Source organism: Magallana gigas, chromosome 2 (assembly GCF_963853765.1).
Source record: "Magallana gigas chromosome 2, xbMagGiga1.1, whole genome shotgun sequence".
Classification (NCBI taxonomy): domain Eukaryota; kingdom Metazoa; phylum Mollusca; class Bivalvia; order Ostreida; family Ostreidae; genus Magallana; species Magallana gigas.
The window spans coordinates 54,713,076-54,735,186 of NC_088854.1; the positions used below are offsets into that span (position 1 = coordinate 54,713,076).

The following is a 22,111-nucleotide window of genomic DNA, read 5'->3' on the forward strand; positions in this document are numbered from 1 at the left end:
ATAATTTGCTGAATTAATAAACTGAGAAATCGTGAATGTCCATCTACGTAGCAATTTAGAAAAACATAAATATGTTGCTGCAGATCTGTAGCTCTACAGAAAATTCGTATTGTTGTTCATTCCCACACAGCTAGCTGTCAGTACTTAAATAGAGACAGGCGTTTTCTCGACATATTTCTCAACATATCCGCAAGTTAAGAATGTTTTTTTGTCTTTTGTTGTTTCAGGTTTTGTTGCTATTAATTCACCACCATTGTGGTCCCACCTTACCTCTGGGGTCATGAGTTCCATACAAGTGTTAGTTTTTTGGCCAGTTATGTTTTTAGATTTTTCTCTATATTCCTGTGGAAAAAAATTACCCTCGTTGTGGCCTTACCTTTATAACCCAGGTGATGGTTATTTGAACAAATTTGAGACTACACAAAAGATTATTCTCAATATATACCAATGTAAAAATTGAACTCCCTGTTGTGTCCCCCAGGAATGATGATGAACAAACTTGAATCTACTTAAGTTTGAGCTTCTCTGGCCGAATGGTTTTAGCGAAGAAATTAAAAAAAAATACCTACAAAATTTTCAATAATCCAGAACTACTTTTATCTTTAAGAATACGTTTTCATTCATTGAAACAGACTGACTACCTTCGTTCAATAACATGATGCTTTCGGCCAAGTTTGGTTGAAATTGGCAAGAAGATGAAAATGTGAATAGTTTAGGACAAAGATGACACCAATGACAGTACAATGACAAATTGCTCACTTAAGCCATCGGCTCGGTAAGCTTAAACTCAGGCAGAATGAAGCTCTATCGTCTGAATGTTATAACCACCCAACCTCCTTGAGACTGAAAATAAATGACTGTCTCTTCAAATTGGCTCCATAAATAATATTCTTGGTAATCAAAAATGTCGGGTACAAATTTTGAATGTTTTACAATGAAAACAATACAATGCAATAGGGCGTAAACACCCATTCATTCTAAACTGAATATACACAACAATAACATGAAATTACTGTTCACTGTAATACATGTATATCAAATATATTTGTTGACATTAAATAACGTGTACCACTAATTGATTTCCAGGTTTACATTTGAATACGTAATACATGTAACAGGAAGCATGGGTGTAATATCATATTAACGTTTAAGTTGCCTTTTTTTCCTGTAAAGTGCTTCTTCAAAACACCAAGGAAGTGAATGATTTACATGTATGTAGGAGACTGGGAGACCATGGAGTGAAGTCCACTGTCCTTTAAATCCATCAGTTTAATATCCTATCACCCATTATGATGGGATCATCACAATCAGAAGGAACGCCATTACTGTGTCACACTAACAAGGATTTCTAACTTGCAAAAATCCGTCAAATATAATAAAAAATAAACTTTATTTTGTGGGACAAAGAATATTTCTGTTTGTACATATCAAATTATATTACATATATCAGATCGTTACCAGTGGATACAGTACTGATATCCTTCAAAATCGGACGGTCTCATGTAAATCAATTTACGTACGATATAGTATTACGTCTTAAACAGTTCTGTAGGGAAATTTATCAGACAGATCACGACCCTTACGGGCCTCGAAACTAGCCGATATATTTTCATACAGAACTGTTTTCGGCATATACTCAGTATCCATTACTTTTTTATTCAACTAATTATATTTCTTAACTTCAAATGAATATGTAAATATTGTCTTACGAGAGAAGCTACACAATAAACAGATAAATTAGCAAAACAAACATCGTCATTGACATTCAATTCATTTGCGTGTCAAGATTTCTGAGGAATAGTCTAGCTCCGCCCACTTCAATTTGTTTCCGATGCCAATGAGGTTAATATGTTAATATGTATGTTGCCAACGTCTCATTACAAAAGACCTCCTCAGAGATAAATTGTTCCATTATGTAGTCAGACATAATATATATATACACACACACACACACACACACACACACACACACACGTTCCTTTCATAATTATTGACGTTGACTCTACAAATCTTTTTTTATTCCCTGAAATCGGTTCACTTGTAAAGGTTTCAAATTAGATGTAAACTTTAAATGGAAGCAGTCCAAATATTCCTATGTAAAATTTCGACCCTCCACTGTGGCCCCACCCTACCCCCAGGGATAATGGCTTGAACTAACTTGAATCTTCTCTACCTAAGGATGCTTTCAAACAAGTTTCTGCTTTTCTGGACAAATGGTTTTTGAGAGGAAAATTTTGGAAAAATACAAATTTTCAATTATTTTTAATAATCTCCCCTTGAGAGAGTGAATCTTCTTTACCCAATAATGCTTTAATTGTGCCAGTTTGGTTGGAATTGAACTGTAGAGGAATGTTAGTTTACAAATGGACAGACAATGCCAGACAAAAAATGATCAGGAAAGCTCATTTGAGCTTTTAACTCAATAGAACTAAAAATGAGGCAAATGCATAACCTTTTTTGTGTAGTAATTTTTCCGATGTAAAATATTCTTAAAAATACCTGTTATAATTTCTGTACATGACATGAGGGTTTGATATGTGAAAATAAGGGTGGCATATTTCTGCTCCCTACATGGAAAATAAATTATGTCAATGATTATGTCAAGATAATTATGTTGACATGCAAGTTACGAATCTTAAGCTTATTAGAGAATTTGAATTTCATATGGGTAAAGCGACTTACTAATTCCGTACTCTTACATCATAGATGCAAGATAGTTATGACAACATGCCATTTATTTATGTCATCATGCGAGTTAATTATATTAACATGCAAGTTTAGTTTGACATGTAAGTTAATTATGTCGACATGCAACATATTTATGTGAACATGCTAGAAATTTATGTCAATATGTGAGATAATTATGTTGTCATGCAACTTATCTATGTCAATATGCAAGATATGTCAACAAGCAAGTTATCTCTCATGTTGTTATAAATAACTTGCATTTAAACATAATTAACTTGCATGTTTACATAAAATAGTTGCATGTCAAAATAATTATCTCGCATGTTGACATAAATTTTTTGCATGTTAACATAAATAACTTGCATGTTCACATAAGTCGCATGTTGTCATAATTATGTTGCATCTTGCATCTATGATGTCAGATACGGGCCTAAGTACCGGGTAAGTGATCTTACCCATATAAAAATCAGGTTCTCTCTAAAGATTTGTAACTTGCATGTACACATAATTATCTTGCATGTAGACATAATTATCTTGCATGTTGACATAATTTTCTTGCATGTTAACATAACTTATCTTGCATGTAGGGGGCAGAAATATGCCACCATAGAAAATGACCAAAACAAAAATAAGAGACAATTGCTAAAATAACTGATTATACTGGATATATCAACTATTTCTTGTGTGTGTTGTATCCACTTTAGGCTAACATGAAAATAATTAAAAGAGTTTTTTTCTGTTAATGATCCAAAAAACACCCTTAACAAATTCAAATTCCTGAAACTTTATTGATTTTATGTGTACAATTTTCAGGTGAACAAAATTTTTAATGAAGTCAATTTGGTTTTACAAATTTTCTCCTAAAAATTCAGAGCAAGTTTTTTCAAGACCATCAAAACAAAAATCTTCAAGAGAAAGGAAAACAATTATTTCTCTAACTACTGTGTCTAGAAAAAAACTTATGAAAAAAAAATTAAAACATGTGCATATCATACATATTTTTGCATATGTACTTATCACAACACAAACAATATCAATGGGAAACATTAAATACATGGTACTAAGTTTCTATAATACTTCCCTTTTTAAAATGAAAATATTCCTTTTTTAAGAGAGCAAAAAATAATCACTTAACAAACTTAAGTTCAACTTGTGTGAGATGATAGTTTTGTCTAACAGTGCAATATGTCTGTAACAGAGTTAAAACAAGGACAAGTAAAACAGTATGCCATAAAAACTGTATAAATCATGAAAAGGGTAAAATTGTTATGGTGACAACCGATTAAAATGAAGTACATGTACTTTTGGTACATTAAATCCCAATAATATTCATGATGGTAAAAATAAGCGAGGAAATTACAAGTATAACTGTACAGCACTAAGTGTGTCTACTCTACAAGGCCATCGCTCTGTAAGGAACACTGCAGTCAGAGCCCTAGGAAGGCAATCACAGATTTCAGCTTCAATGGTCAATTCTTTATTTCACTTTGGTTGCCATGGCCCCAGCAATAGGGTTGCTTTGTGGCAACGGTCTTCTAAACAGAAGAATGTGAGGCTCTGAAAATAATAGAGCAAATATATAATTAAGAGGATAAAAAATAAGGAGAGGGTGAGGCTCTTACACAAAGAAAACAAAAATTATATTATGTTACCAAACTTTAATTCATATATAAAAAGACGAAATTATCTGCTCAGCAAGTTTCATATTTTTCCTCAAATGCATTTATAAAGAAAAAAAAGTGTGGAAAACTGCAGACAAAGAAATGGACAGATGGACAGACAGACGCAGAGGAAAGCTATAGTCCTTTCCAGTGAAACCAGTAGGGGACTAACAAGATTTATCTATCATAGGGCACCTGCTCCAAAAACCTTAACCTCAACCAGCATCTGAAACCTATTGGCCAGATTCAGCATTCAAACCTGTCAATTGCATCAGTATTATAAGACCCACCAGCCATACAAGTTTGGTAAAGTTAGAACCAGTAAAAACTATTAAGATATTAAAGATATACCGATAGTCATCAAAGGGTACCTGTTCCAAAAATGTTAACCTGCTCAAAAACCTCAACCTCATCCAGCATCCGAACCTTTGGCTCAGATTCAGCATTCAAACCTGTCAAGTGCTTAAGTATCATAAGATGCATCATCCATGCAAGTTTGGTGAAGATGGGACAAGTAGTAACTTAGATATGGCTCTTAAGGGGCACCTGCTCTAGAAACTTTATCCTGTTCCAAAAACCCTTAACATCCTCCAGCATCTAAAATTCATGGCCCAGATTTTTATTATGATTATTTATATTATACACAATTATTTATAAAAAAACTTATAATAATATGTAATACTAATGTTTATAATTAACTACTCTAATCTCTTAAGCGCTGTGCATAAAGCATATATATCTAAGAATAATCTGGATATGTCATACAAAATAGGTAAATTTCAACGATTTTTTAAAACGAATAAAATCCCTTTCAAATCTAATATTTCTGGTAAACTGTTCCCCAAATTAGCATAATATATATAGCTTTGTCGAACAGCAAGTATCCATTTGATTAAGTCCACATACATGACTGAACAAGGAGCATAAAGTTCTCTGGGCACAGGGTTTTAAAAGATGTACGGTAAACCTGGACTTTTACGTCCTAAAGTAGAGATGGTGAGATGCACCATGCAAGTTTGGTAAAGATGGGTCAAGTAATAACTAAGGTATAGGACCTGCTCTTAAACTTTTAACCAGGTCTGGACGCTGATGCCCACACTGTGGGTATAGCATAAGCTTCCCCCAGAATTTGTCTCGGTGAGCTAAAAATGCAGCTGAGGAGGTGGCAGGTCATTATCAATATCTTGATAGTTGTCTGGTGTGTGAACCATGTAGTATCTTGATAGTTACCTGGTGTGTGAACCATGTAGTATCTTGATAGTTGCCTGGTGTGTGAACAATGCAGTATCTAGATAGTTACCTGGTGTGTGAACGATGTAATATCTAGATAGTTACCTGGTGTGTGAACAATGTAGTATCTAGATAGTTACCTGGTGTGTGAACCATGTAGTATCTAGATATTTACCTGGTGTGTGATCCATGTGTGAACCATGTAGTATCTTGATAGTTGCCTGGTGTGTGAACCATGTAGTATCTTGATAGTTGCCTGGTGTGTGAACAATGAAGTATCTAAATAGTTACCTGGTGTGTGAACCATGTAGTATCTAGATAGTTACCTGGTGTGTGAACCATGTAGTATCTAGATAGTTACCTGGTGTGTGAACCATGTAGTATCTAGATAGTTACCTGGTGTGTAAATCATGTAGTATCTAGATAGTTACCTGGTGTGTAAACAATGTAGTATCTAGATAGTTACCTGGTGTGTTAACCATGTAATATCTATTTAGTTACCTGGTGTGTTAACCATGTAGTATCTAGATAATTACCTGGTGTGTGAACCATGTAGTATCTTGATAGTTGCCTGGTGTGTGAACCATGTAGTATCTAGAAAGTTACCTGGTGTGTGAACCATGTAGTATCTTGATAGTTGCCTGGTGTGTGAACCATGTTGTATCTAGATAGTTACCTGGTGTGTGAACCATGTAGTATCTAGATAGTTACCTGGTGTGTGAACCCCGTAGTATCTAGATAGTTACCTGGTGTGTGAACAATGTAGTATCTAGATAGTTACCTGGTGTGTGAACCATGTAGTATCTAGATAGCTACCTGGTGTGTGAACCATGTAGTATCTAGATAGTTACCTGGTGTGTGAACCATGTAGTATCTTTATAGTTACCTGGTGTGTGAACCATGTAGAATCTTGATAGTTACCTGGTGTATGAACCATGTAGTATCTTGATAGTTACCTGGTGTGTGAACCATGTAGTATCTAGATAGTTACCTGGTGTGTGAACCATGTAATGAATCCACCCAGGTGATTGCTGTACACCCAGGTTTCTCCACTCAGTCTCTGTCATTAGGTGATTCTTTGGTACCAGTTTGGCAATATCATTGGGAAGAATCACATGTCTACAATTAAAATGGATTTCGTAAAAATAGGACTATTAGTCTTATTGACTTGGTATCAAATATTGGACTCATTCTAATAGCAAAATTAAATATTTTGTTGAAAACTTCCCAACTTCTACAAATATATATAACATATAACACAAATTCAACAAAATGTGGATATAAATGAAAATGCATAAAATGGTTGCAAGGTTTTTTTCATTTGTGCTATGATTAACACAGATTTGTTACAGAACAGAAATGTCAATGATTATTTGAGGTGAGATGGACCAAGACCCTGTAACAAAGTGGTGGGCTGCAACAGTGATGCACGATACATCGGACAGAAAACTATTCAAGGAAATGAGTGATCTATAAGTTGGGAGTTATATCTAGAAACACAAATACATTTACTGTAAACCTGTTTATTTCATTGGCGACTTTTTTTCCCCCATTTGCTGGAGAAAATTTGCTGCAGCAACTATTTTTCAGTCTAAAAGCCTTATCCACACCTGTGTTATTATTACACACATTCAACAGACTGGTTTGTGACCAGAGCCTCATTGTCGCAAATACTGTATACAAAGAAATATTCACCCCCATTTTATTTTCGCCCTCATTGCCAGCGGGTGAATTTAAGACTGGGCAAATTCCAATGTCTCATATTATCTTTCTTTAAAAACGACTCTGTCTTGGCAAATTGAAGATGGTGTGAAACTGTTAGCGAGTGTAGATGAGCAAAAATTACACGGGGTGAAAATAACCATGTATACAGTATTTCTTGCACACAAATTAAAGTTGTCTTAGAGTTTTCAATTCATTTTTTTGTAACCTACCTGTATTCAAACTTTTCATCGTAATATTTTTCAGAATAGGAGATCTGATCAGCTGACATCTTTTTGTTTCAATTCAATTTCTAAAAGAGAAATTCATGTATCAATTGACAAATCATAAAAAATATTACAACTTCATTAAACAGTCTTTATTATCAGGATGCAACTCATTTTAAAAATTCCTTGGCTATAAAAATGGGCTCATCAGCAAGTATTAATTAAGATTTACATAAAATTAATCAATTTATTCTGAAAAGTTAGGTAAATTGTATCTCTTTCATTGAAACAAGTCTTATTTTTGTGTTCTGATGTCATCTTTATTCAGATTTGAAATAAATTCATGGATTTACCATATTTATGTTTTTGATACTTCAAATTTTGTATATATCAATAATTCCTTTACAATAAGATTTCGTAATGTAAACCAGTTAACAATTTGCAAACACCAACAAGGGATATTATAACCTATTTGAAATATACATGTACACCACACACTTCAAATGGATAAAAATGTAAGTATAAACCCCAGTACTAAAGAGATATGCCCATATTGCATAAAGCAGTATAAAACCATTAAAAAAATATTAGATATTGTTATTTGTAAGTTTTAAAAATTCAAATGTTCTTTATTTCCCCATGTTTATTTTCTATATCTATAAATCATTTATGACCTATGATTAAAACCTTATGTCCTTGATTTAGACAGGTAGCTTGGTTGGTAGAGTACCTGACTAGAGATTCATGGGTCCCTGGTTTGAATCCCATCACATTACAATATTAATTGGTAAAAATATTATTGTCTGTCCCAAGTTATTGCTTCCATCATTTTTTGATGGTTTTTAATTAAAATAAACACACCAGTCAATGAAGTACATTTCAAATAAAATACAGAATTTCAAAGGAACAAAAACAAACATCATATGGAATTTCAAATGGGAAATGTTTACATCGTTTCTCCATTTCAAAATTCTTGGGACACCACACAAAATTTTTTAACATTATCATCCAGGACACTTAATTTTCATGTCTTTAGTGATGCAAAATCCCCATTGATTAACTATTTTTTCGATGTGTATGGAGGCCTGAAATGGTGGTGGGGGGGGGGGGGGTGTTGTGTTCAAAACAGATAATCTTTACCGGAACTTTTTAATCTAATGAATGAATGATGTAGTTTGGCCACAAAGGTATTTATGATAATCAAAATATTACGCAAAAGTGGTGGAAACAGAAACTTGGGACAGAGTACAATATCAAGTGCAACAATTTTTTTATAAGCAAGTTTTTCTATAAGCCTACAGTTTGTTCAATTGATCATTTTTGATCCACAAGAAAGTTTTGCATATACAATTACTGTATCAAAGACTAAATCTGTAACAACACCTTTTTTCAACAAATGTTGCACATTATTCCTCTATTAATCGAAGTACTGGAGAACTGACGGGAGTTGATTTTATCAATGTTTATTTATTTTAAAATCAATGATATGTTATTTTGCATGACAAGTACAGGTGGTTTCTAATCTGTATTTGAATTACGCACATTTTTATAATATGAGTTTTCGGACTTTTCGACACAAGAATGTTGATAAAACCCCATATGAATCATGTTAAGTAATACTTAAAGATAGAATAAATTCATCAAACTATGTTTCAGTGATAGAAATATTTCTGGATAATTTATGGATCCAAGCAATACTGAACTCTCGTCTCGTTCAACCAACGCTCGGCTATCGCCGTTAATCCCCGACAAGCAAGAGAGACTCTCTGCTTGTCGGAGATTTACGGAGACAGCCGAGCGTCGAGTTGAATGAGACTCCGGTGTAAGAATACATACAACTACAAAAAATATCTAAATTGTTTGTACCATTTAAAATCTGACTTTTTTAAGGTAATTATTAATATGTTTCCTTGAAAAACAATGCTTTCGCATACATTATTTCGAATTTATCAATTATTCTCAAGAACTAATTCTTGTCAACGGCGATGATTCGTGCTTTGGTCCAAACACTGTTTCACTTTCGGTTTGTCAGAGTAACTGCATAGGAGAGTTGATTAAAATCAACTCCCAAAAATTGGGATTATAACAATATTATTTGCAAAAATGGTTAATTTATACCCCATATGGGCAAATGCCAATCGTGATACTATAAGATGACAGTATCTACCTAAGTAATGAAAACATACCCCTAAAAACCCCTGGGAATAGGTTTTTAACAAAATGTCTAAAAATTGCAAAAAAAGTACAAAATATTTAGCCGTATGTGATGAACTATACAATACATAGCTTGAAAATTGAAAGGTAAAAGTGTAAGCGTTTGTTGTCTTTGTTAAACAAATAAGTTGTACAAACAGACGACAATACATTACTTCTCAATACACATTGAAAATTCAAAATTATGACCCTTGTTGTTGTTACCGTCAGGTTCTTGTAAGTCGGGTATTTTGTTTTCCGCGGTCTTATTCTGTGAATTCTGCTAAAAATAGACATTCGGATATTTCTGGAACCCATTATAACTTTTTTTTAAAATATGAATAAATTTGAAATTAAACATTTATTTAAAAGCAACTTAATCACTTTATAAATCTATTATTCGATCAACCGATCACATCACATAGCATAAATTATTTTCATGTTTATTATTTAACACATTACATGATTTTTTCAAATATCCGCATAACATATTTTTAAAAAATGAGAAGTTTATTCGGAATACCTTGCGACTGAACAATACACTAAATGAAAAATGGCAGCGATGATAAGAGCAAGGTTAGTTCACTAATCTACGACTTCTTTGCATTTTTTACACAATTAAAAGCTTTTATCAAAAGATACCAATTTGAAATCTTCTTTCCGGCTTTTTATTTGTACGCCACGTTACTTTTTGCGATGGTAGATGAATGACTTGGTTACTAAACGTTAGTGACAAGAAATAAGACGAAGTTGAAACTACAGCTGATGAGCTGATTATGAAACACCACTTGCAACTACTGAATAGGGACAACAGAATTCAACTTCATTCCATATTTATTCAAGATACAAAATATTGTCTGCAGTAGTTTAACCAAATGCTCTCTTGTAAATAGTTATTCTCAGGGTTGTAAACAAGGTAAAAGTTGATTTATATTTCCTTGTCCTTGAATCAAAACTTTATCATGCTAATAAATGATGTTGAGATACGTTACACTAATTGAAAGTGATTGGTGTATATCAATCATATATACTTCAATCAGAAATAGGAAAATGGTATACTGCTTGTAAAATAGTATATGTTTGCTTTATTTTAAATTAAAGACTTCTACAGATAAATATCAAACATATGAAATTCAGTTATGATCACCTTCCTTATTACAATTTGACTTTGCAATGGTCAACTTGCTCGCTATTGATGTGCCTTCATGCAATCACCAATTTGCCTAGCTACAGTGCTCGAAAATAATCTTACCGCGACCAGGGTGTGCCAAGGTCCATTAAAGCGGGTCCATAGGACATCAGTCATTTTAACAAAAGAACAGTCTATCTACCCAAATGCCAGCTTGCCGATAAACAAATTTTACAGAATCACGTTAAGACTGCTTTGAGTTTTTGCTTCAAAATACATTGAATTTTGACATTAGTTGATTGATGACAGTCTTGGTTTGTCAAATTATGCTTGGCATACTGGTATATCAGAAACTTTTCTCAAATGCCAGCAAAGTGTTTGGCAACTGAATTTACCAGTATCAAGCACCTGATTTACACGTAATCTATCACTAAGTTGAAAACTGAGGGTTTTGAAACTTGTTTGATATATCTTTTTCACATAGCATAAAATTTGCTTCATGAAAAAATGGATAGCAGATAAACAGCTGATTAATAATTTTTATTGAGCCAAAGTTCCACTCTCCAAGTTGATCACAAGAGCACACGTACAGTGTAATTTACTTTGTCCTCCCTTTTCTGCATTCAAATCTCGGACTTAAAATTTGCAAAGAATTAGCTGAAATGCAACTCAAACAAGTTTTTTCCATCAGACCATGACTGGTCAATCATCTTGCCAAATAGTAGGCTTGATTTTTCGAATTAATGTAGTGCTTGATATTGACACATACATGTATTATTATTTCAGTTTTGGGAAGGGCTCTGCCTTATTGACCAATAATGCTGCCCTACTGTCAAGGTAATTTCAACCAAATTATGAAACAATTAAAAACACACCATGGATCATTTTCAACTTAATGTTATTTAAAAATAAATATCAACAGATAACTCATATTCTTATTTAAAAAATTGAATCGTGTACTACACATATTTTTGGAAGTTTGTTATAAATTTGCTTATCAATTAGGTAAATGTCATTTTTATATTGATCTCTTGAGAGTTTTAGCCTGTTTGCAATGTAATTTTTTTTAAATAAAATGCATTACTTTGTTTCACATCGTCGGAAACCCACCGCTAGTCTCGCATGATGTATTGTTACATATTTTTCTCATTAAATAATTTACCCCTTAATTCTACACCCTCATGTACTAGTATTATAAGGTAAGTGGTATATTTTTTTAATGAAAAAATATGTAACATTAAGTGCCTGTAGTATAGACTTATCATTGTCTATATACTGTGAGCTGTAAGTATAGAGTGATCGGATAATACATCTGTGTATTAATAGTAGGCTTCAGCCAGTGGTGGTCACCCAGCTGTCACACACCAGCACCAGAAGTCAAACAGGAGACATTGCTTACAAGGAAATGGAAGAATTCTGGGAAAAAAATAGGCGACTGAACCGACCTCTTTCACCTCACCTTAGGATATACAAGTAATAATTTATATATGTATTTATATATGTACTTTTCCTCTTTTATTTCTTTACCATAATTATTTTCAACTGTGGCTTGTTGCATTTGATTGGCAATAAATGTTTTATCAATCAAAATGAATCCCTGCTGGTTACATGAGAGTTTTGTCTTTAAAAATTGTACAATGATGTGACTTGTGAATTCCATTTTGTAGCCCAGAACTGACCTCGATGCTGTCCCTTTGCCACAGAGCAACTGGGATTGCCATGGCTGTCAGTAAGTACTGCTATATTAAAAAATCATTCATATACATTAATATACAGGGAAATATTTGCACCCATTATATTTTTGCCCTTGTTTTCAGTGGGCAAATTTAAGACTGGGCAAACTTTGATGTCTTACATTCAATAATGTCTCTAAACAAAACTGTATGGGAGGATTCAAGATGGGCAAAACTATTTGCAAGTGTTGAACAGCTGTTGAAGGGCAAAAATTACACAGGGCAAAAATAACCCTGTATGCAGTATATATATCAATTCCTGCAGCAACAGTTTTGTTTGGTTTGACTTATATTTCCAACCCAGTTGATGAACCTCTTTCTTTTCACTAGCTGTTCCTTTTGTGGCTGCCACCCTTCTAGGACTGCCAGGGGATTTCTCCTCATATATTGAATACATTAAGGACCTCCATCTGAATCCAGCGATCCTGACGGCAGCCAAATACGTGCTGGCCTTCCCTATCTGTTATCATTACATCAATGGCATCAGACATCTGGTAAGTGCCATAGGTCAAACAGTTACCACATGGAGAGAAATGTTTAATTCTCATTCATTATGGAGGCTCTGATCAACAGCTTGACTTAATTAATCTTGTTCACAGTTATAGTAATATATATATTGTAATTTAGCTTTGTCATTGAAGATGCTCCCTCTGAGAAGAGCCATTTTAATCACTCATATCCTCTGTGATTTGCTTGTTAGCAGGGACTGTTTTAAGGTGTTGTTTCGTTTGCTTCAGGCTTGGGATTGGGCGATTGGATTTGATCTGAAGACCACCTACCAGTCTGGTTACTTCGTTATGGCGCTGGCTCTGCTGGTGACTGCAGGCTTTGTCCACCTTTTATAAACTTTTGTTTAATCTAAAGATGTTTGAGATAACATCCATCTATATAAATGTATATGTTGACAATGCTTTGATGTTGACAGTGCTTTTGTGAAGTTGTGCATAATCTTTACTGCATTTCCTATGTCTACAACCTAGCTGTATTTCCAAAACAAGTTAAAATAATAGCACCTTATTTACACTATATTTGCTTTGAAGATGGAAGATGGGTGTTTTCCCAGTAAGATTAATACACTGAATCCTAGCTGTGAGATAAAAGAGTGCTTCTCACTATGTACTAGTATGTAAATGCTTTTATATTGTGTAACACAAATGTACATGTACATTATTAAAGATGAAGTATTTATTAAATTCAGTTTTACTCTAATGTCTGTTTCTTGTCAGTTAATGTACATATTAACTTGTCAAAGATAGGATATGAGTGCATGGTCAAGTTGCAAATTACTTTTGGAAAATTTACCTACTGGCTAACATGTACTATTTTTTATGCAATTGATGACAGTTCTTCTGGCACCTGTTTAAAAAGACACGCTTGAGTCAGTTTTAGCGTGTAAATCAAATACAGTTTACCGGTATTTGGATTAAATCAAAGCATAGAATTATTGCAACATTCTACATTGCTACAAAAAGACATATAAGGAGCCTCTGTTATATATGTACCGGTATGTTTGTGGTATTTTACACCTTAAAAAGATCCATAAGATTTAAGTCCCTTGATCTCTTGCTACCTAAACTTGTAGGGTAGTCTGTAATGGTAAAAATCATATTTGGTCCACATAGAAAATGAGAGAAAGAGAGAGAGATTTAAGTTCCTGCAAAGCTTGTCTACAATTTTATTACTGGTATTTACTGATTGGAATTTTTTACCTTTGCTGAAACATTCAGATTAATATTTGATCTATAAACCAGCACTTTGAATACCTAAAGTGTACTTTACAGATACATATCAAGTATGTTCATGATACTCAATTCAATCCAAATGCCCTTCATTTAGAAATACATGTATAACACCATAATATAAAACCTTTTGCATTTTGCTTAAAATTGTTCATTTTTGAGAATTTTTCCTTCCAGCAGAAATTGAGCTAATTAGGCCTGAACATCATACTTTGATCATATATACCAGCATATTACATCAATCCTACAAAATAAATAATAGATTTATTTTTGTTCAAATCTGCACTCGATCTTTCCTTAGAAAAAATGTCCAAAATTATGGATCAATTTTGTCCCATATTATTGGAAAAAATGGCATCATTTCTGATATGATTATTTTTTCTTATTTTCTAAGTGGTATTCTTGTCTTCACAATAAAATGTAAATGCAAATAGTAGACACTGATTTATAATAAAACACTGGTCAGTTTCAATTCTCTTCCCTTTATATAACAGCAAGGTTGACCATGTTTTGGTATAAGTTTTCATTGTTTATTTACAACTATTGTATAAATATATATCTGGTTTGTACAACATATACTGGTAATACAATACCATCATTTACAAATTATTGTTACACTAAAATCAACAATAACAAGACTTGTAAGGTATTAAATAGCTTCTTGTACAGAGTTATCTTCCCTAACTTTACTGACAACTGTTTCATCACTAGAGGTCACTATATCTACTTCTGTTGTACCCCCTGTTGATTTCTTGTCCAGCACCGACTTTGCATCATTTTTCCTGAGATTACGAGCGTGTCTCGCAGACTGGCAGTGTTTGGTATATGACTGTTTATAATTGAATGTCTTGTTACAGCATTCGCAATAGATCATTGCTTCCCCGGTGTGAATCTTTTTGTGTTGGTTCAGTTCCGAGCCTTTGTAGAAACTCTTTCCACAGATATCGCAGCTATGTGGTTTATTACCTACATGTTTATTCATGTGGTCCTTTAGCTCCACTCGGAATAAGAAACCAGCCTCACATAGAGTACAGAAATGTTTCTTGACGCCCATGTGGTTATCCTCATGACGTTTTAATGAAGATTCAAATGAAAATTCTTTATCACAAAACTTACACCTATATCTGTGTTTCTTGTGAACTTTCCTTATGTGTATCCTGAGTGTGGAACTGTCAATGAAGCGCTCTTCACAGGTTTCACAGACATGGTTGCGTTCGCCGGTGTGGGTCCGCATGTGTCTGTTAAAGTCCCCTTTGCAGTAGTACTCCTTCTGACACATGGCACATTTGAACTGCTTCTCCCCAGTGTGCCGCTTCACATGTTCAGTCAGGTGACTTCTCATCATGAAGCACTTATCGCATTGCCCACATTTCCAGGGTTTATCTCCCCTGTGCTTCCTCTGGTGCACGTACAGATTTGAAATTTGAGCAAATTGACTCCCGCATTGCTCACACTTGTATGGCTTGTCCTCCCAATGAATTTTCTCGTGCATTTTCAAACGATTCTTTTCAGGAAATTCTTTTCCACAAACATCACATACCCATGGTTTGTATCCTAGATGAATTTTAAGATGTGATTTTAAATTGGAGTTTTTATTGAATCCTTTGTTGCAGTATTCACATTTAAAAGGCCTTTCATCAAGATGTGTTAACATGTGGTGCTTTAGATTAGATCGTGACGCAAAGCCTTTCTTGCAAATTTTACAAAACTCGCTTTTTGCACTGTTATGGCTTAGTATATGCTTACGAAGCCTTGTTCCATCAATGAATGATTTGTCACATACGGGACATCTGTATGGTCTTTCACCTGTGTGAGTTCTCATATGTCGCTTTAAAGCGGAGTTATGTTTGAAAGTAGAGTCACATTCTTTACAATGATAAGGGTGGTCCCCAAGATGACCACGAATGTGAATTTCCAAGTTGGAATACTTGAGGAACACCCTGCCACAGATATTACAGCTGCAAGGTTTAGAGATATCAACAAGATCATCTTGCTCTTCCTCTGGTGAATTGCCACCATCCTTGTAAAGACCTACGGGGAGTATTGGAGCAGATAGGCTAGAGTCATTTAACAGGGAGACAGCCTCATCCTTCACAAATCCAACTTTATTTGTGAAATGTTCTTTAGGAAGAACTTGCAGCTCTTCGTTTTTTATTTTGTTCTTTAGAAGTTGTTTTGTTTTTTGAGTAACATGGTTTTTGGATTTCAAAGACTGTTTTGTGAGTTCCTCCGATGACGTCTTTCTTGGTTTCTTCATTTTTTCTTCAGTGTTTATATCTTCTTTATTATCTCCCTTGCTCTTTCTCGTGTTATCGGCACTAAATAATGTAATGTGGAAACTTGAATTTGTAAGTGTTCTTTCTGCAGATTCAGAAGGCAATGATTCAAGTGATTCTAAGATCCTATCTTGTTTTTCTTTAACACAGTCCTTATCTGGTGAATCCAGGATATAAATATCAGCCTCAAACTCTTTGGATGGTGACAATGCATCAAGTAGATTGGGGAATTTGGCAGATTTTGAATCAGTCAAATTCTGAAAGGTCAGTTTTGTACAACATGTTTCAGATGACTTTGCTTGTATTGTTGAAATTTTTTTTTCATCTTTTAATACCATATAAAGCTTAGGAAACTGCCTCTGTGATCTCTTATCATCATCACCTGGTTTAGTGTCTGGCAAATGTCTTTTTGCAAACTGTGGAGACATTCTGTTCTTTGGGATATCATTTGTTTTCACATCTTCTCTGTTGTTAGTTGGTTTGTCCTCTTCCATCAGTCTCTTACCATCAGCCTCATGTACCCCACTATCAACGATAATGACATTCGTTTGTAGCGAAGGAGCATTTGGCTGTTCTAATTCTGCGGCATTATCTGGATTTTTATTCTGAGCAAATAAAAACAAGTCTGCTCTTTCTTTAACATCTTGCTGATAAAACAATACCCCATTGGACTCCCTACTATCATCTGATATCTCTATAACATTTCCAGTCAAGTTGCTAATGGAATACCCCTGACTATCTGACATGTGTGCTTCACCTAAAAAGTCTATATCAATGTCAATTTCTTCACAAGGATCATCTCCACCTACATTCACATTCTCTGACTGGTTGTCTAAATCTTTAAAAGCTGTTCCAGAATTTTCCAGGATGTCATCCATTCCATTAAACAAGATATCATTCTGCTTGTCAAATGAATCAATCAGTATTGTATGGTCTGTGTTGTCATTTGAATTGTCCCAGCCTGACTTCTCAAAGTCATTACTGAATCCTACGTCCTGACCATGCCTCTGTAGAAGACTCCTCATATCGACCTCCATTGTCACTGTGTAGAAAACATCACCGTGTAAAAAACCTCAGTCTTTGCAGCACATAGAGAAATGGTTCACCCATAGTTTTTCCTACAACAGAAATAATGATACTGATCACTGACTAATCCACATACTTTTTTTTGTAAAATGATTTGTAATGAGGTTGCTAAATTTTATGTTTGAGACTACAGCACATTTGGGACTTTAAGTTGCTTATATTGCCTGCCGTTGAGCATTGATTATCATTAATATAATTATTGCATATATTGATATTGGTACATATACTACATGTACATCTCTCTCTCTCTCTCTCTCTCTCTCTCTCTCTCTCTCTCTCTCTCTCTCTCTCTCTCTCTCTCTCTCTCTCTCAACCAAACTTTAACAAAATCCACATGGTTTTAAATTAAAGAATGTCATTTAATTTATAGAAAGACAAAAAGTTTTACTCTCCAAACAAATTTTATCACTTCAATGCATAGCATTGTATGGTAAATGCCTAAATGGGGAATTTTCATCCACAAACTTGAAAATGCAATGCAAACACTGTAGTTCAGTCAAACTTCCTCATCTTGAAATAGATGGGACTGTCTAAAACTCCAAGATATCTGAGTATTTGATATGTCATACAGTCAAGGGTATAAATACTTTAAAAATATGCGGTTGGGACTTACAAATCACTTCAACTGTAACTTATCCATTTTGTTCGAGATATCAGTGTTCGAGATATCAAAGTTAAAAGTGTATATTTATAAATCATGATACATGTACTAAAACAAAGTGATACCTTCATTATGAGAATAAAATAAAAGCAGGCCTTAACTGATTGTTGACTCATTAACAATAAAGGTATGGTCCACAAAACTATGCAAGACAAGTTGTGAGATTTAATGAGACATCATAATTTAAGCAGTAATGGAAAGCTTCCTGCTCCACAGAATTTATGGATTTTGATACTTCCTGTTAAATCTTCAGGAAGAATGTGGTTCCTGTTTGTAAACTGCAAGGAAGAATGCAGTTCCTTTGACTAATAAAGACAATGATGCATAATATGTCATACTACTAGTATAAAGATGTTATATTTCAATTTCAATTTCTTTATTAACCAATTAAGGGCCCTCAAGGGGCAACATGAAGACTGTTGACATACAACATCCAATGAACATAAAACATTCAATAAACATATACAAGAGGGAAAGAGCTGGATGATTTAAAGAACTATGACAGACATGAACAATTAAATAGTATATATGTATATATATATATGTATAATTATGTATGTCTCCATACATTCAATATAGTGTCTTCTATATATTTATGTTAAACACCATACATAAATATGTCAAGATACAAATGCACATACAAATTTGAAAAAGTTTATCATATGATTGAAAAAAAAAAAACAAAAAAAAAAACCCCCAATATTTGAATAGGAAATACAAATTAAGGCAATGCCTTTTGTAAAAATTTACCAACAGAGTTTAATATATGTAATTCTTCACAGTTTAGAATCCAAAATAATTTTTGTTTATCTTCTAAACTAGTAAAATGTTTTGCTTTAGATGAAATTAAATCAAATAGTTCCTCTCTTTCTTTTGTAAATTTGCTGCATTGGATAAGAAAATGTTTTTCATCTTCAATTTTATTAAGTGTACAATTTTTGCATATTCTTTCTGTTCTAGGTGTGTTATTATATCTGCCCGATTCAATAAAAAGTCTGTGCGCTGATATCCGCAGTCTACAGATTGGCTTTCTGTATTCAGGTCTTAATATAGTTAAATACTTTTCCAGTCTGAAGTTAGTTTTCAAAAATAAATAAGTAACAAGTTTGCCATCTTTGAGTGTTTCATTTGAGTACTGCCAATCCATCAAATATTTTTTAGTCTGAGATTGTTTTAAAGAAGTAACAAAGTCTTTTTAAGAATATGTCATAATGTTTTGAATGTTATATGTATGTTATATAGTGTTGTTCACATTGTCATGATTGTGGAGATCTGAATTTAAAAACTGAGTAAAAAAAAAGATAATAAAATATTACCATATTCATACAGGTAACATGCAGTTGCGAGAGCTAGGTTTACAGTTCAATCAGATCTGATATCCTGTAGATATTTTGATGTACCTAATTGACAAAATAACTTTGTACTAGTAATTGATATCAAGCTTTTAAGCAGGTTGAACGGTTTAAAAATTGATCAAATTGATGTATAGAAATTTGTAAATGTAAAATTCTATTTTCTTTTTTTTTCTCCTAGCTGTGGAAAGAAATCTACTTCTCTGATCTAGCTGTCTCCTACCTCTCCGTTCTGGCTGTTTCCTTCTTTCTTTCTTTTTTTTTTAGCAAGTTTGCAACTATCTTTTATTTTTGATGTTTGGTTCGAATTCTAGACGTTTCGTGACCAAGATGTTTCGGGACCCGGACGTTTCATGACCTGACAAGATGTTTAGGGACTAAGACTTTTTAGGTCCTGGATCTTTTGGGACTTAGAATAAGTATTCTGGGATTTGTATAAAATTAATGCTAAATCCATTTAAATCCATGTTCAATGTAATTTTTTTTGTGTGTATAAATAAATCTTAGAGATACAACTTAAAAAAACAAAGAAAATGGTTAATTGTACCGTGCGTGCATGTTTAAAGTACTTAATCATGATAGTGATTGATAAAACACGTTAATTTCAACCTTGTATGTTCTTTTTAATTTTCGATAAAGAGAATACAAATAATGCAGCATGACAAAAGCTCTGATTTAAAAAGAAAATTTATTCTTATTGTGCATTTACATGTATGCAGGCCTAAAGGTCAGTTAGCGTAAGCGAATTTTCGACAATGACCTTTGTTATAACCATAATAACTAGTATAACTAATCTAAACAATGACGAATGAGTAATAGGAAATATATTAAGTAGATAATAACGCGTGTGTGTTGACAGCTGGGGGATCTCTTCATTAGTCTCCTCTTAATTAACACCTGGGTACACCTATACACAGGTCAGGCTAAAGGTGTGATTTGATTGTTTTTATAGCAATTATCAGTAGCCCCGATCCCTCCTTGGATATTTCTAGTAAATGTATCAAATTACGGCTGAGGCCTAAAAAAAAAAGTTGTGTGTTTCCGACCTAACCTACAAAAATGCCCCTATCCTACCATTTTTAGATGTCAATTTTTATCCGATTGTGAATTTTACTTTTTTTCTATAAAAAAATCATTTTTTAAATGTGACACAAACAAACATTATTAGGATTCGTGCAGAAAAAAATATGAAAAAAAAAAACCCTACCTACCTAACCTAATTTTTTCATCAGTGTTACCCTAAACACACAATTTTTTTTTATAGGCCTGAGGTAACCGTATAATAGATCAACTGTTAATATTACTGTCGGGGCTTATTAACTTGACCCTATTTACAATATTTACGACAACGATACCTGGTTTTATGACATGAAAGCTTTGATATAAATCGCGACTTTTTCAATCCTGGTACAGGTCCTTACAAACACTATGAATAAAACATTAGTTTATAACTTAATTCGTATTTTATAGCATCGTTAATTATGTTCCGATATTCGGTAGTCAACATGTTTTCAAGTTGTATTAATGCCGTAGTGTACATATAACCCGTTGTTTAATTCGATTAAAATGTAAATATGCAAGGGGCGCAACTCAAGTTGCTCGCTAGATAGCGCCACCACATCACCGAGTTTTCGCAATGAAATCCGCCAAGGCTTTATGGGGAGCAAAGTGGACCGAAAACCCTTGGCTAGCGAAGATGGTATCTTGCTTATAACTTGATATTTGAGTTTCATCAAATTTTGACATAGCATTATAAACTTATAGATTTATCATTATTAACATTGAAAATGGAAAAATAAAATTTGAAAATTTTAAGTCAAATCGTGTCCAAGTCCCTTTAACATTAGGTCCCGAAAAGTCTTAGTCCCTAAACATCTTGCAATTCAAAGAGTTTGTTTCATGTCTGTACCTCTATCAAAAATTGAAGTTGATGTTACAAAGAGCTACAGATACTCAGATGCAACTTGAATTAATGGCACACAAAAACATGTGCAAGAACTATGGTCATTTATAGTACTGGCCTACAACCAACAACAACATAGCCAGCAAGACACAGTGATTGTCAGTTGTTTTCCAGGATCAATAGACAAATCCATACCTACATCACGATAAAAGAAGACAATTGTTAAAATCTGCAACTGTCATACTGCCTATACGTTAGGTTTTGGATTAGAAAAATAAGGAGTAACTTACTTTTTTATGTCTCTGATGATGAAAATAAGGAAATTTTGATGCTATTTTTTTTATATTTTTTTTTTAGGAAATGCATGGTCGGTCGCTAAAATACAAAACCAAGCTGATCTTGTTGTATGCCGTTATCGTCGGTAGTTGTATTTTAATTAAATTTATTTTAATAACTTTAAAAATAAAAGAAGATTCATATAAAATATCATTAAACTTTATCTGTTTTTGGAAAATCAAATGCTTATAACTGA

The 22,111-nt window shown here is 33.5% G+C and overlaps 3 protein-coding genes across 6 annotated transcripts; 1 reads left to right on the plus strand and 2 right to left on the minus strand.

Moving 5' to 3' along the window:
• Window positions 1-3,456: 3,456 nt before the first annotated feature.
• On the minus strand, window positions 3,457-9,993 carry LOC105332142 (cyclin-dependent kinases regulatory subunit 1). The gene is made up of 4 exons (XM_011434594.4): window positions 9,926-9,993; window positions 7,514-7,593; window positions 6,571-6,698; window positions 3,457-4,245 (listed from the first exon to the last, which is right to left on the minus strand). Exons 2-4 carry the CDS (start codon window positions 7,570-7,572, stop codon window positions 4,166-4,168), a joined length of 267 nt encoding a protein of 88 aa, XP_011432896.1. The 5' UTR covers window positions 7,573-7,593; window positions 9,926-9,993; the 3' UTR covers window positions 3,457-4,165.
• A 205-nt stretch (window positions 9,994-10,198) lies between these two features.
• LOC105332143 (succinate dehydrogenase cytochrome b560 subunit, mitochondrial) lies at window positions 10,199-13,771 on the plus strand. Of its 2 annotated transcripts, none has more exons than XM_011434595.3 (6): window positions 10,199-10,276; window positions 11,616-11,666; window positions 12,156-12,302; window positions 12,497-12,558; window positions 12,893-13,056; window positions 13,300-13,771. In XM_011434595.3, exons 1-6 carry the CDS (start codon window positions 10,254-10,256, stop codon window positions 13,405-13,407), a joined length of 555 nt encoding a protein of 184 aa, XP_011432897.3. In that variant the 5' UTR covers window positions 10,199-10,253; the 3' UTR covers window positions 13,408-13,771. The 2 variants fall into 2 exon arrangements, with proteins under 2 accessions (XP_011432897.3, XP_011432898.3); XM_011434596.3 differs by having other exon boundaries at window positions 12,159-12,302.
• Window positions 13,772-14,253: 482 nt separating this feature from the next.
• On the minus strand, window positions 14,254-21,979 carry LOC105332144 (zinc finger protein 184). Of its 3 annotated transcripts, none has more exons than XM_011434597.4 (2): window positions 21,870-21,979; window positions 14,254-17,695 (listed from the first exon to the last, which is right to left on the minus strand). In XM_011434597.4, exon 2 carries the CDS (start codon window positions 17,612-17,614, stop codon window positions 14,951-14,953), a length of 2,664 nt encoding a protein of 887 aa, XP_011432899.3. In that variant the 5' UTR covers window positions 17,615-17,695; window positions 21,870-21,979; the 3' UTR covers window positions 14,254-14,950. The 3 variants fall into 3 exon arrangements, with proteins under 3 accessions (XP_011432899.3, XP_011432900.3, XP_065933372.1); XM_011434598.4 differs by lacking the exon at window positions 21,870-21,979 and adding an exon at window positions 18,426-18,614; XM_066077300.1 differs by lacking the exon at window positions 21,870-21,979 and adding an exon at window positions 18,390-18,614.
• Window positions 21,980-22,111: the final 132 nt, after the last annotated feature.

Coding starts and splice junctions, on each gene's coding strand:
- LOC105332143 (XM_011434595.3), top strand. CDS start 10,254: ATGGCAGCGATGATAAGAGCAAG. Junction 12,303..12,496: donor CCTCACCTTAGGATATACAA/GTAATAATTTAT, acceptor TCCATTTTGTAG/CCCAGAACTGACCTCGATGC. Junction 12,559..12,892: donor TGGGATTGCCATGGCTGTCA/GTAAGTACTGCT, acceptor TCTTTTCACTAG/CTGTTCCTTTTGTGGCTGCC.
- LOC105332142 (XM_011434594.4), bottom strand. CDS start 7,572: ATGTCAGCTGATCAGATCTCCTATTCTGAAAAATATTACGATGAAAAG. Junction 6,699..7,513: donor GATGAAAAGTTTGAATACAG/GTAGGTTACAAA, acceptor TTTTAATTGTAG/ACATGTGATTCTTCCCAATG. Junction 4,246..6,570: donor TTACATGGTTCACACACCAG/GTAACTATCTAG, acceptor TATTATTTTCAG/AGCCTCACATTCTTCTGTTT.
- LOC105332144 (XM_011434597.4), bottom strand. CDS start 17,614: ATGGAGGTCGATATGAGGAGTCTTCTACAGAGGCATGGTCAGGACGTA.